General features: G+C 35.0%; 1 protein-coding gene across 2 annotated transcripts in view; it reads right to left on the bottom strand.

The window, feature by feature from the left end:
- LOC142327903 (integrin alpha-PS2-like) overlaps positions 1–14,167 on the bottom strand; it is a 100,520-nt gene extending 86,353 nt beyond the window's left edge. For both annotated transcript variants that reach the window (XM_075371260.1, XM_075371259.1), the window contains exon 1: positions 13,608–14,167. In XM_075371260.1, the coding sequence (XP_075227375.1) occupies positions 13,608–13,795 (188 nt within the window). In that variant the 5' untranslated portion in view covers positions 13,796–14,167. The remainder of the gene's footprint in view (positions 1–13,607) is intronic.
- Between the last annotated feature and the right edge of the window lie 1,791 nt (positions 14,168–15,958).

Here is a 15,958-nt window from a genome sequence, read left to right as displayed (position 1 = left end):
AAATTATTGTGTTGTATATAGACACGGCAGCGTTGTGAATCGACACTGATACAAGGAACGTGACTAGCAGAAACATGACGAAATCACTAACACAAACGCAACGTTTGTTCATTCTTCACTCTACAAATTAACTGAACACAGTAGAGTACATGTCATAACAGATGTTCCATAAAGGTTTAGTCACTGCATTATCAACCAACCGTTTATGAATCTTCATTACATTCTGTTGAAGAGTCAAAAAATTAATTTACGAGTTTACACTTCCACACATTCTGGCATCGTCAGTAAATTCAGTAAACTTTGATAATATACCGTGTCCGATGTCATTTATAAAAATAATAAGCGAACCAAATATCGACTGTGGAACGCCAAACGTTGAGACATACTCGCTACAGATTTCACCAGGCACTTTCACTCGGAATATTCCTATCAGAGAATTATGAATAGATCCGTTTCAGCGTAGAATCTCTAACACTATGAACTACTTAGGGAGCGGAATGTCATTATGAACAGTGTGAAAAGTCTTCCTAAAAAATAACTAAATATGGAAGTTGACGGGATCAACCTGGTTTCGGTTTTCGATCTCCCGCGCGATGAAAAACATTTCATTTTGGTTTATAGCCGTAGCCCTCTTGATCATCACAAAACCGTGCTTCTGTTGATCGATTCACTTCCGCTAGATCTGCAAGAATCTTCCTCTCTTTCACCTGTTTTGATTATCCTATCGATTTTTAGACCGAAGTGTCTAAACTAATAAAGAAGTGTTTCAACTAATAAAGACTACCAAAATACTTTCAACTGAGAAAACACTGAACTTTTCATCTGATAAAATCATCAGATGATGATAATGTATTTTGGTCAGTTAAAGAAAAAAAGAACACTCACAAAAAGGATTCCGATGCATCATCAGTGGGAGATTACAACAATATAGCTGACTTAACATATCGATGGAAGAGAAATTGCCATTAACAATCAGCGTCACACCTATCTCGTTATCGATGAACTGCCAGTCCCATCCGAACTCACTGAAATAGATCTTGTTTGTTCCTCTTTCACCCGTTCTCCTGTATAAATATACAATGCCACAACAAATAGATTCGCCCGCTTCTGGGAACTGTTCAAAAAATAACGGTTAAAAATAGATATTGTTGGACTGAAGATCCTGTTTCGACAACAACCCGAACTGTTGCAAGAAATATTTTCATAGTGGTAGGTCAAAAAAAAAAATAAGTAAATCCGGGAGAAACCAAACGTAGAAATAAACGTAATTCTTGTAGGCTTTTGACAAGAGTAATAACATCGAAAGCCCGTAAGAAAATTACCAGGAAGAAATTTATGTATAAGTTATATAGACAACACTTTTAACGCCTCAGCTGGAAGAGCGACTAAAGTTTCCGACCCTCCTTCTCCTCCCTCTCTGAGAAGTATAATCCTTGCAGTTCTAAAAAAAAAAAAAAACAAGAAAATCATCTTCCGATTCTAGTGATCGTAATAGAAAGAACGAAGTGCCAGATTCGTCCACATATAAAAAGAAGAATGACCAAAAATTACCGCATTTTTTTTTATATGGCTTTCTGATGAAACACCGTTTGCAAAAAAAGTACTGAAAAAATAATTGATTTTCATGTCGAAGATCGCGGTAAATGTAATACTTAAGTTTTTTAAATTAAAAATAGGTTCCTTATTACACGATTGCCCTAAAAGGAGTGTAATGTATTTAGGTTGTATGTATGTATGTTTGTTCCAAATTGGCAGCTCAATGGCTGAACCGATTTAGATGTATGACACCGCGTTGGAATCCTTACGTTACTGGAAATGGCATAGGCAATATAAATATATATATATATATATATATATATATATATATATATATATATATATATATATATATATTACGCGCATAGTATGGTTAAATAAATTTTAAAACAAAATCAATGTTTTTTTTTTTGGCAGTAGTGTTTTTTAAATTTATTCTTTTACACATATTTCGGATATGTAAATTACTTGAAATTTTTCCTTGAGCTAAAAAAAAAACACGACAATTTAGACGTACATAAAACAGTATTAAAAGAGGCAGATACAAATAAACTGCATTATATTTAATTATTTACGGCTATTTTTTTTTTCATTTTCAATTACAATTGTAAAAAAGACGATTTCCTAGTAACAGTGCCACTTTACGATAACAGTATACCGTTCCAGAGTTAAGGGCTAATCGATAAATGTTTACGTACAAGTCGGGGGAAGACAAGTAATAGTAACGGAGATATCACACAACGCTTCCAAAACAAGCTAACAAGAACGATCGCAAAGGCGCCGTGGTTCACACGGAACGATGAGATTCACGAGTATCTGGAGCTTCGGTCGGTTGGTGTGGTGTGAAACGGCACAGCAGTCAAATAATAACAACGTCTAGAGAGAGAATCAAGTCAACCGCCTAGCGATCGATCTGCTTGATAAAAAAGGGGACGTCCGACGATTGAAACGTCTCCACGCTGGGAGCGTTGTCGAGGGCCAGGAACGTGAGGCGATTGGTTATGCAACAACGTAGGATAAACGTACGTGTCATCGCAGGGTATCGTACGATCAGCGCCGAGGCGGCTTCGGTTATAGCTGGAGTACCGCCCATAGACTTACAAGCGCAAATGAGAGCTGCGATAGTGAATGGAGGGGACAGAAAGGACGCAATTGACGGTCTTTACATGGCTTGGCGTGACAGATGGCGAGATTCGGACAAAGGAAGGTGAACCTATGGGCTCATAAACGACGTCAGGAACTGGGTGGAGCGAAAGCATGGTAACACAGGCTACGAATTCACCCGGTTCCTGTCTGGACATGGATGTTTTCGGGACTACCTGTACAGGATGGGCAGATACCATACAAGTCGCTGTCACGATTGCGGCGGACTGGATACAACAAAGCATGTGGTGCTTTTTTGCCCTAGATGGCGCAACTTCCGCGTAGTGCTCGGGGATCAGGGTGTGGAGGGCGCCAACAATATAATCGAGGTAATGCTCAGCAATAGCTATTGCTATTGCTGAGCATAAGTCGAGACACACTCCTACTTATTAGTAGGAGTGTGTCTCGACTACGATCACGTCAATGATACGAGAAAAGGCCAATGAAGAGAGGCGACGGCAGGCTGAGTAGATGCGAATCTATGGAGACTTGGAGTTAGATGACGGGTGATCAAGGGAGGCCAGCTTCTGGGGGTGGGCGGCGGGGGCTCCTCGGAGTCGTCGCTCGTTGATCGCCCCCTGGGGATGCCTTCCGGTCACACGGATTCGGAGAGCAGATTGCCTGGATGATCATGCAGGGGCTGTACATACCATATGGCTTAGATCCGGCCCCTGCATGATAGGAGGGGAGGTTTCTTAGCGGGTGAGAGCCCTGCACTGCCCTCAGTGCGGGCCTGACGGCGGCTGGCAGAGCTTTTTCCTCCCCCAACGGAAAGAAAAAAACAAAAAAAAATGTTTACACTGTTATGCGTCTATCGACTAGCTACCGCTAGATTATTTGTTTGTTTTTATGGACTATGAAGTGAAGGCAGATGAACTAATGAACTTTAACTAATGAACTTAAAGAACATCGTTAATCGATAACCGCTGTTACGGATCATGGAAATTCCTTAAGAACCCCGTTATGACGTACTTATTATCAACGATTCCAATTAAGGAGCAAATTGTAAATATGTAGTTGTGGAATGAAACAAAAAAAGTACAAGTTAAAAGAGTTGGTAAAAAAATTTGACTTTAAAAGACATGACTTGAAATTACATACAAATTTTTCTGTACTTCATTGAAACTGATTTCATTTGAAAGACAGATACGATACCCCAATTCTTTAATAAAATGGACAGTTACGCAACTGCTGAAACTAGAGAACGTGTACACAAATTATGATCAGAAGAATTATATCAAACCAAAGAGCGATTAAATGATCGGCAACAAAAAACAAATAAACGAAATGATGATCAACTCCGACTAAGGGAGAATATTGTCTGACATTATCAGAAGAGTAATGAACTAAATGATAAGAATTTTTAGCAATTTATTAAAGATCGGGTATGTACGCGTCAATGTATATGTTGTTCTTCTGAGGGTCAATTTTTCAGTCACTCTGTAGTTAACTTTAATGTAGATAAAATTAAACAGAAATTTCAGAATAATTAAATAGAAATTAAACAAGAAAATCCAAAAATAATACGATTCTAAATTATAATTTTCAATTAATATTTGATAATCAGATGTTTCACCATATTTATTACATACACACACGTGTAATAATGTTTATTAACTTACATACACGCATTTTTAAAAGTACATAAAATGTTATTTCACTAATAACTTCTGATTTTGTTCGTACATCTTTTTTATTGTTATTATTGAATTATGATTTATTGTCGAAATTTTTTTACAATCACGGGTTAATAATTATTAATAAATCAATATATTTAAATTTTAAAAAAAGATGAAGTTTGATTCGAATCGATGTGCCTTCCCTTGTAAGATCAAAATATTTCATTAATTAAAATTTTATTTGGCTATAACTCTGGAACCGATTAAAATAAGTACCGTTTATGAAATATCGTTGAAAAGCTCTCAATAAGGGCTTATTACTGCAGTTAAGAAAAAGTCCAAAACCAATTGTTTTGGAGATTTTTGGTTTTTTTTAACACTTTTGGTTCAATCGATTGCAATCAGAAGGGGAGGTGTACAACTAGATGTTACAACAGTCCTAAATCCAAAATTTCAATATTCTACGGCTAATCGTTTTTGAGTTACGCGAGATGTATACGTACTTATGTACAGACGTCTCGCCAAAACTAATCAAAATGGATTCAGTATGGTCAAAATGAATATTTCCATTGAAATCTTGAAACCGAAACTTTTTGCGATCGCAATACTTCGTACAAGGAAGTAAAATATCAGATTTACGTAATTAATTATTTAGATATTCGTCAATAAATTTTGAAAAAAACTTGTTTTTGTAAAAGGAAATACTTTAATTTAATTTTAAATTAAACTTTTCTGATACAATTAAATCCGTTTTCGCTTGAAAAAAAATCTTTTTCTCCTTCTTTAAATAAATAAAAATTAGTCGTTTAGAGTACTATAATGTTAAATTAAATATATCTACTTTAAAAGGAAACAGGAAAACCGCAGTATCCCGAACGAGGTTAATATGTAGCAACATAAAACCGTACATCAACTATTTATTTTTGTCCTAGATAATAATTTTTTTAAATATCGTGAGCTTTAATTAAATAAGCGATAATTTTATCGGATCACTAACATTTTATTTATTATTTTAAATATAAGCGATATCTTATTGTTAATGTTACACTTATTTTAAACAGATTAATTATTTATAAATTTTATTTTATGTATTTATACATTTACACTCTTAATTGCAATCGAGCAATTTACTTGAAAATGTACTGCTACTGACAAAAAAATAATACAGATTTACGATTCATATACATCGAGACGTATCTTCCGATAAGCCGAGCTTCCAGAAAAAAACATTTCCTGCTGAACTCGAACGATTGTTGTTATTATAATTTTTTTACGCGTTATATTAGAAAAAATAAATGATTCGTAAGAAAAAAAAAAGGAAAAGGAGTGTTCGGAAATGAATTTTTTCCGAAGAGCGTGCCGAATTTCAAAGCTGGACCTAATAAGGAATGAAGTAATTGGGGAAAGAGTAAATTTATTTTACAGAAAACTTTAAAAACTTTTCTGGACCAGCACCCCTACTAATTTTAGCTACGAGCCGCCACTGCTTAAAAGTAAAATTATAACGGTATTAACGTATAACCCAAAACATCAGAAAAATGAGAAAATTACTTTCGAAGAAGGTAAGAGTAAATCGGTGCGCAGAATTTTTTTAACTGATAAAAGTGATCCCGTTCGAAACTAGTTTGAGAAACGCTGTTTTAGACATATTACGTGAATTATGGCATTTAAAAAATACTCTTTCTTATTATGACGTTTGTGATTAACTTTTTATGTTCCTTAATACTACTTCAGCCTCTTGGTATGAATTTAAGGATCTCTTCCGCTAAGTGTCAAATTTTTTTTCCCAGAATTTACGTAATTATATGATTTAACTACCGTGCACTTAACAAACATAAAACCCCCAAAACTGTCCGTACTTCACATTTTGGAGAAAAATAAGCGGCAATATCTCTCAAGATTTGTCGAAACAAATCGCTAACTTGTTGCTGGCACAACGTAAACTCGACGAATTAAAACTCAGGGTTCTACTGTGCCGCAGCCAATTTTCAACTGTTGTGTAACCGACCATACAAGAGTATAAAGTACTGACCGTACAGAAAATTCGTATTCACATATTTTCTATCGTTTCAGTGAGCGCACCTGATTACGGGTCGACGAAATTTTCCGAGCGATTGACCGTTTGGTGTTTATAATTATCCGGTATTTTACGAATACAACGATACGCGCGCCACTCGTCTGAAATAATTACATATCCCGGCCGAATATAATTCGCTATAAGAGGCGGTAACCTTTCTACACGTCTATCTGCACGGCTACCGGAAAACATTCTTCGGTTTCGTTGCAGAAACCGCCGAAAACCCGCTGCTGTGTTAGGACCCGGCCGACATTATGTTTCCGACGTGAAAAAAGCTCTCATCGATTTCAACCGCTAAGCCGGGCTCCCCGATCGGACCGTTTATAATATTGTAGCGCAGACCTCACACGCATATTTGCACAGATCGACTTTTGGGTTACGTTTAATCTTCGGCTCCTTCTGGCAAAACTTGACGGTTATTAGCTTCTTCGCTCGGCAGGAAATGAAAAGCACAATTATGAGAAACGGTAATTAATTTAGACCCTGCTAGGAAAGTTTCCTGACGTAACAGTTTGTATTCTTTACGACCGTTCCGGGACCGCGTTCACCGATCGCACTCATCCGTGCGCAAAATCATTTTGCGACCGCGTTATCATATGCGAGAGTTGCGTACAATACCGTGCTCCTGTAAGAACGCGACAGCATCCTTTTTATTTGCGACTTGTCCACGAGACGAATAAAATTCACGGCGATTGAACGCAAATAAAAACGCGATTGACAATACGTACTTATGAAATCGTTAATAAAAGACGTACAATCCACGCGTTCCAACATTCGAAAAATGCGTTTTCAAAACAAAGAACCTTTATAACGTACAAATGGTATACGGCTCTTCGTCAAGTCTTGCGTATGTTTTACCATTTTTGTAAAGGATGAAATGAAAACGTTAAGTATAACGTAGTACAATTAACGTTTAAAAGAAAAAAGACAAACAAGACGAAATAATACGATGAAAAAACTAATAATGTCTTGACATTAACGGATAAGATCCGAATTGAATCTAAGCAGATTAAAGGAAGGAAAGATATCACCAGTCCGGAATAGTATATTTTACGCAAAGACATCGTGATTTTAGAAGAAAAGAAGGTTACAGATCTGTACGTAAAATACAGAATTCTATACAGAAGAATTGAGAGGAGAGTGGAGGAAGTGTTAGGAGAAGACCAATTTGGTTTCAGGAAAAGTATAGGGACAAGGGAAGCAATTTTAGGCCTCAGATTAATAGTAGAAGGAAGATTAAAGAAAAACAAACCGACATACTTGGCGTTTATAGACCTAGAAAAGGCATTCGATAACGTAGACTGGAATAAAATGTTCAGCATTTAAAAAAAATTAGGGTTCAAATACAGAGATAGAAGAACAATTGCTAACATGTACAGGAACCAAACAGCAACAGTAACAGTCGAAGAACATAAGAAAGAAGCAGTAATAAGAAAGGGAGTCCGACAAGGATGTTCCCTATCTCCGTTACTTTTTAATTTTTACATGGAACTAGCAGTTAATGATGTTAAAGAACAATTTAGATTCGGAGTAACAGTACAAGGTGAAAAGATAAAGACGGTACGATTTGCCGATGATGTAGTAATTCTAGCCGAGAATAAAAAGGATTTAGAAGAAACAATGAACGGTATAGATGAAGTCCTACGCAACAACTATCGCGTGAAAATAAACAAGAACAAAACAAAAGTAATGAAATGTAGTAGAAATAACAAAGATGAACCGCTGAATGTGAAAATAGGAGGAGAAAAGATTACGGAGGTAGAAGAATTTTGTTATTTGGGAAGTACAATTACTAAAGATGGACGAAGCAGGAGCGATATAAAATGCCAAATAGCACAAGCGAAACGAGCCTTCAGTAAGAAATATAATTTGTTTACATCAAAAATTAATTTAAATGTCAGGAAAAGATTTTTGAAAGTATATGTTTGGAGTGTCGCTTTATATGGAAGTGAAGCTTGGACGATCGGAGTATATGAGAAGAAAAGATTAGAAGCTTTTGAAATGCGGTGGTATAGGAGAATGTTAAAAATGAGACGGGTGGATAAAGTGACAAATGAAGAGGTATTGCGGCAAATAGATGAAGAAAGAAGTATTTGGAAAAATATAGTTAAAAGAAGAGACAGACTTATAGACCACATACTAAGGCATCCTGGAATAGTCGCTTTAATATTGGAAGGACAGGTAGAAGGGAAAAATTGTGTAGGCAGGCCACGTTTGGAATATGTAAAACAAATTGTTAGGGATGTAGGATGTAGAGGGTATACTGAAATGAAACGACTAGCACTAGATAGGGAATCTTGGAGAGCTGCATCAAACCAGTCAAATGACTGAAGACAAAAAAACAAAAAAAAACGTAAAATACCAAGAGCAACGACGACTACCACTTCAGTTTTGTAAATAAAACTCAAAAAGTTTTTTTAAATGAGTCACAGATGAAACGGGAGAAGTTTTATTTGTGTCTGTAACTAAATGACTAAACCGATTTTTCGTTACCGGTTACAAAAAAAAATTAATTACACTGTTTTATAATCGCTAAATAACTCGAGTTTTAGTACAAACAAATTCCTAATTCTCTTTTTGTTTAATGTCCAGAAACTTTCCTAACAATAACAGAATCTGTATAACTTACGGCAAAAAAAAATTTCAAAAATATAAATTAAAATATTAGATCTAACTTTGTAATAAAAATAAAAGCTAATGAACGTAATCCCAGATGCAGAAAATATACTTAATAACAGATTGTGTTAAAAGCAGTAATTTTTTTTTTTTTTAGTTTTTGAATAAATTGATCGATCTACCGACCAAATTGTGATTTTTTTTAAGGAAGTACTTTTTTCACCCAAAATTTTACTAATTTACGGTCAGTGAAACCCATATTTAAGAAGTTGCACCCATAATAAATATTAAGAAAATTTAGAAAAATACTGCCAGTGATGAATTAATAATATAACTTTCCCGTTCCGTATTTTATTTTTCATTTTCAATCTTTTTTCCAGAATAAAAACCCCCACAGTCTGCTGATATAAACGGCCAATATGCGTCTACCGAATGCAGTTTTCAAATCGATTAAAAACAATGAGAAAAAAATTATTTAATAAGTACTTACCGAGACATACTAAAAAAATCCGCCTTTAACAGGGGCGTAAAATTTATTTTAAGATGAAAAACAGTCAAAATTCATCATTTTTAGGTTTTTAGATTTTTTTTAAACGAATATAAATAAGAAGTAAAATTATTTAAGTTTACAGAAAAGTTATCTGAGAACAAAATAAACCCACCCTCAATTTTTTATAATAATTACGAAGCGAATTATTAGATATCAAACTAATCGGCAAATGTATAATCCAGGTTTTATAAATTTAAATCAGGACACAGATTGGTTCTGCAAGTTCATTAAAAATGCAGATGTGGTTCTGGCTGGTTGCCCCCCTCCCAAAAAAGCCGACAACAGAGTTGTGCTGCGGGTTGTTTCTGACGCAAGGCTTACACGCACAACTTAATTAAAAATATTTAACATTTTATTTAAATATAATATTTTTTCTTTTATTTAATTCAACGATTCCAACTAAAGCGCACGCGCATACCGTATATAATTTTCGCGGGTCGGTACTAACTAATGTAATTTCATGACTTACATACAATAAACTTTCCGCTTGTAGGATCGGTAGACCGGTGTAGCCGCGAGGCTTAACCCATCAGATATCGAGTCGACCGGGCGATCGAGTTCGAGACCCGGCCGGACCGAGTTACTTTTTTACGCTTTAAATATTATTCATTTATTTAATTCTACTACTCATCTGTGACGTCGCAACATAGCAGTAGTTTAGAGCATTTTTTCTGGGGAGGGGTACGATTTTGAAAAGTTGTTTTTATAAATGTTATTTTTTAATCGTTAACAAATGCGCCTAAGTAAAATACGACCTTAACTGGGGAAAATCTCAAGATACTGAGGGTGACCTTGCTCTAAAGCCTTACCCCCTTGGCCTTTTAAGTTGAAAATTTAACGGCATCAATGTCCCGTGTATAGAAATAATCTGGTACGATAAGTTTAGTAAAATCCGTCCGGCAGTTCTGGAGATATAAGGAAATTTAACGGGCGACACCGAACAGACACACGTACGTATGAACATCCGGAAAATTTCCATTCGGCTTTTTGGATTTTTGAATTCCTTAGGTGTCAAAATGTGAAGATCCGGTGAAAACCGCAATGCCCAATTCGGACCGATTACAATATTTTCCCTTCTATATTACAGCTCTGCTGTTGCGCTAAACGGGAAAGTAAAAAGTATCGTTTTTAAACGTGCACCTGATATTAACAAACTACGGGAACACTTAAATAACTTATCGACTGTTAAACTACGAAAGATTTAATTTAATTACTTACTGCTCCTAACTCGAGACTCCGTGGGAGGCGAATTAAAAATTTAAATGGAAATGTTTAGATAAAATACATCTATTAAAAGATACTGGAAATTCAAAAATACGACTCAAAAAACTACAGGCTACGACGATTTAACCAAAATAGAAATCATTTAATTTTTTCTCACTTCTACTTTGAAAGCAGTTTATAGTCCTTAATTGCTCAGCAGTGAAACACTTTAAAGAAAGAAAATAAATTTGAACAAAACAATTTTTTCGTTTTATACCATTACTTAGGGTGTACTGTCACGTTTGACACTATCTGTAAAAAACGGCTACCATTTTGTCCAGTCCTATCGAAGCTTGAAGTTTTAAGTTTCAAAATTTTTGTTTTTCAATATCTTTTAAAAATTATATCGCAATCCTAAACTTTCCATTTAAAATTTGTAAGTGGAATCCTTCCATTTTGAGCTTGGGATGTGACGGTCTAATATGGAAAATAGTTTATTTCGAGGTAGAAGTATTTGCTAAATTTAATTTTTTTACATTTAACGGTTGAAAAGTTAAGAGTTACCGTACTTTATTAACGCTGTACGCGTTAAATAAAGCGGTACGATAAAATGTAGCGAGTCTGTACACTGAAATTATCTATCGAGTGAGTAATTGTAGGAATTTATTCCGACAGCGTCTATTTTAGTTTAATCAGTTTTTAGAATTATTATTTATCATTACGTCGACTCGACTACAGAGAAAACAATACGCGTTGTTTCTATAGGAATATTTCAGCTTTAATTTAAACATTACGCTATATTTTATGAAAAATTTCCTACAAGCTGCACGCTTTTCGTCGCAGAAAACCGTACTTTTTCGTTAAATACATTTATTTGTTTTCTAATCTGCCCAACAAGCGAAACTTTTGAGCGTTTTAATAAATTCTTTTTGGAGATCAAATCGATTTCCTTTGCGACAAAATCAAACCGATTTAATTTGCTTTGAAGTATCTTAATAAAACGCATCGTTATTAAATGTTATATACGTATTTATATTCCGGTATGAAATATAGTATAATATAATATCGACTTTTAGGGCTCCCACAAAAAATCAGAATGAGTTTTCAAAAATGGCTGTCAGATCATTGTTTAGCGTCCATAAATATGATTCATGTAGACCGGTGATTAGAAAATAAGATTGTGTTTATAATAATGAATATGCAATCTTTTCAGAAAAAAAGAATAGTCACACATTCTAAAAATGTAACAATATCCGCCTGAATCAATAGATTTCTGTGTAACTCACAACAGTTTGGTTTACCGGAATTAGCCTTATTAAGCGTACGTTGCATTTTTAATAAATTGTCGAAGCGATATCTTCCCACCAATTTAAAAAAAATACAAACTCTGTTTTACAGAAACAAAATAATTTAAAAAACATATTAAATCCGATTTAAAAATGAAAAAAAACCTAGAATTTTGTGCATTCCGTTAACGCGTGTATCCATAAATATGTGCTCAAATAATTTTCATTATTGTGAACTTTTGAAGCGAGTTTTTGCGCTTATTAACTTCAATTTTATAATGTTAATATTATTTATATCGTAAATGATAACGTGGAATTTGATCACGTATATTTTTTATTTTATAATTAATTCTAAATTTTGTGATGCTGCTCCGATCAAGGTTTTACCGAAGATTTTCGTTGACCCGGCCGGACAAATCTAAACGGTTCCTGTTTTAACTGTGGTATATCATACCTACAAATTGTTGATGCGATCTGTAGTATAATGTATCCATCTTAATAAAAGATTTATTTATTTATTCATCCGCCCTCGGGTGAACGTAGAAAAACCTCTTACTTTTCGTCGAAAAACTGTAAGGACAGTAATTTAAGTCCGTTAAATCTGAAACGGATTTTATTCTGAAGGAAGGATATTTTTCAAATTTTTTTTTTAGGAAGACTTTTTTTCTGTTTTCTCATTTACGATGAATCTATGAAAAATGTTTAAGTGAAAAATACTAGTAAAATTGAAAAAATATTTTTCTGAAAGATTGAAAATTTTAAAAAAGATAGTTTGAGATAACAATGTAAATGATTTACACTTATACAGTGTAAAAAACCATCAGAATTAATTCCATCCTTTACTTCTTTTTTATTTACCTACGCTCGTGGTAGGATAATTTTTATTTTTAAGTTTTGATATTAAAGTGTTGTTACTACTTGGAGTAAATTTGATTAAAAATATGAAAAACCGAAAGGAAAAAAACTGCATCGGTGGATCAGTAAATTTCTGCAAATACTGATTACGTTTTCATCATCTTCATAATAACGATTTACATTTATCAGTTTTTTTACCTTTTCATTTTTTCATTTTCTAAGAAAAACTAATAACAAACAAATAACCTGAATTTCAGTTTGTCTTAACACTATTCGTATATTTTAAACCTGGATACATAAATATACTGAGTTTGTGTAATATTACAAAATACATGCATATGCAAGTCCTATAGAGTAAACTACAAAAAAAATATTAGCGGTTAAAAATACAATCGGTATTTTATAAACGATCTATTTTTTGAAATTCTTTTGCGATATTTAAAAACGAAAGAATTAAGAAAAAATGGTTCATCGGCAAGTCTATTATTAACTCTTTAAGCAAATCAACTTATAGAATTAAAAATCAGAGTAGAAAGCCAGAGGTTAGTATTCAAACTCTCAAGGAACCATTCTAAATGTTAAAATTAAAAATTATATCTCATATTACATTAATAAAAGATAAAAAAGCCTTCGCTAATGACTATTTTTCATCATTAGCGGTCGGGCGATCGGAAAGATACGAAAGCAAACAAAATTTGTAAATAAAAGTATCAACTACTCACCGTCTATCGCTTTTATAACTGTATTCGGAGACGCTAAATCCAAACAAAGAACCGATATGGTCTTCCAGAGGGCCATACTTAACGTAATTTGTCGTATCGAAATAATCGAATCGGTTACACTTACAAAAAATAATAATTCGGTTAAGAAACAATAGATTAAAGAATACCACACGTAAAATGTTTATCATATTTAAAATTTAATAAATAACAAACCGTTTAAATAATTTAAAAGAGATTTTCGGTATCGTACGGCAACGATTATTGTATTGCGGTTTAACATTAGCGCAACCTACACGTCGTTTCACAAGTTAATATTACAGCCTGAATTCTGTACGAATAACAAACAGGCTAGTTTCCTTATATTTAATAAATTAAAGATTCTAACTTTTCCGTACACATAATTACTAAAAGAAAAGTAGTCTTCTATTCCGAAAAAAAAAATAACAGGTATAATTCCGTATTTATCAAACCAAATCGAGACGTATCAAATACTTCTGAAACTTTGCACAACACATCTGCTTACGAGTATAAGTAGAATCTTCTTTCTAACGCTTCCATTGTCATTTGTTATCGGTTACCGGCTATTATAAAAGTTCTTCCCCACCAATTTATTTAAAACAAGCCGATAAAGCCGGAAATGTCATGTAAAAAAATCTGATGTGGACACCACTTCCTTGACTTCCTTGTACTCCTAATTAATTACATTTACACATTTCTTTAAAATGAAAAGTACATAAAATTTTATTTCATTAAAAACTGATATTTTTTCATCTTTTTTTTATCTTTGAGATAGTCGTATGTTTGTGTATTCTACCTAAAATTTATTATTGTGTTATATTGCGTTATTTCCGTTCTGTTTTATAAATGCAGTTGCGTTTTGGAAGTTAATTATTATACCTAATGATAATTAACTTCCACACGAGTATCGGGTGAAGGACTTGATAAATGCACTCCACAGGATAACTAAGGAGCCCACATGGATTTTCTTCGTGAAAATTATTATTATTTTTTCTTTCAAATTAAATCTTGGAGGATCATTTCGTTCCAACGCTCCGTTGCTAAGGAGTGTTCATTGTTTGTTTACTTTTTTGCTTACTTCTTCGTTTACTTTTTACGGTTTCTAGTTTCGTTTGTGCTTATGTACGCTTAGTTCTTGCACGATAAGGATCAGCTGCCTTCGGCAGATATGGTAGACGAGGGGTCATCTGATATTGTAGGTTGTCATGTACCGTCCAGGAAATGTGGTCCGCTACCGTCGTTGGATAGGGACCCGAGGAGAGCTGCGCAAAGGAAGCTTATTAGAGACGACTTGGCGAACAATCTGTCAGGAGCGTCGAGTGATAACGAAAGTGTAACCGTGGAGTCCCAGCCTACTACTTGTCAGTGGAGGACGATACCTGTGCCAAGGAGGCAAGCAGTGAATCGTAGTCCTAGCAATGGCGACTTACCGCTATCGAATAGGTTTAGTGGCCTTCCACTAGAGGAAGTTGTGAACAAATCTGAGCCAGTCAAGCCTCCTCCGATTGTGCTTTACTGAATAAACGACGTGCTGAAGTTGTACGAGTTGCTGGAAGCGGTCGTGTGCAAGAGTGATTACAGCATTCGACCGGTCGGACGTAGGCAGCTGAGAATAATTTCTAGGGACATCCAGGCGTACAAAAATATTATACATGTCATACTTTCACAAGGAAGAATCGACGAACCTTTCGTGTTGTAATCAGAAACCTGCACTACTCTATTCCACTGGAGACGATAAAGGACGAAATCGAAGGCCACGGGCATCGGGTGAAGGACTTGATAAATGCACGCCACAGGATAACTAAGAGCACACATGGGGTTTCTTCGTGAACCTGGAGCCACAGGAGAACAATAAGACCGTTTTTGAATCGGAGTACATCGCCGATTGCAGAGTGTCATTCGAGACGCCACGGAAGCGTACAGGCCTCGTGCAATTCTTGAGGTGTCAGAAATATGGGCACACTAAGAACAACGCCAAGAGTCAACGCGGAGCCGAATCTCTCCATAAAACGTATGCTGCGGCCGCTGGGCGTGCTAGTGAGGGCGGTGTGGACAAGCTGGACAGGCTTTCATCAAATATAGACTTCCTGGTTCAACAAATTGGGAGTCTGATGATAGCCTTGCTCATCCAGGTGCTCTCCAAAATCTGTTGATGTCCAGATTTCTACGAATCGCTGCATGGAACATTAACGGCCTACTTTCTAGGCGCGAGGAGCTAGGGGTTATGGGAGTTTTCAATTCCTTGGACGTCATTTTGATATCGGAAACGCACTTTACTGACCGGAACTACCTCAGGCTTCAAGGTTATTCTATGTATGTGACGAATCACCCAG

Source organism: Lycorma delicatula, chromosome 7 (assembly GCF_047948215.1).
Source record: "Lycorma delicatula isolate Av1 chromosome 7, ASM4794821v1, whole genome shotgun sequence".
Taxonomy (NCBI): Eukaryota; Metazoa; Arthropoda; class Insecta; order Hemiptera; family Fulgoridae; genus Lycorma; species Lycorma delicatula.
Note: the sequence above shows the minus strand (reverse complement) of the source record. Positions and strands in the feature narration are given on the sequence as shown.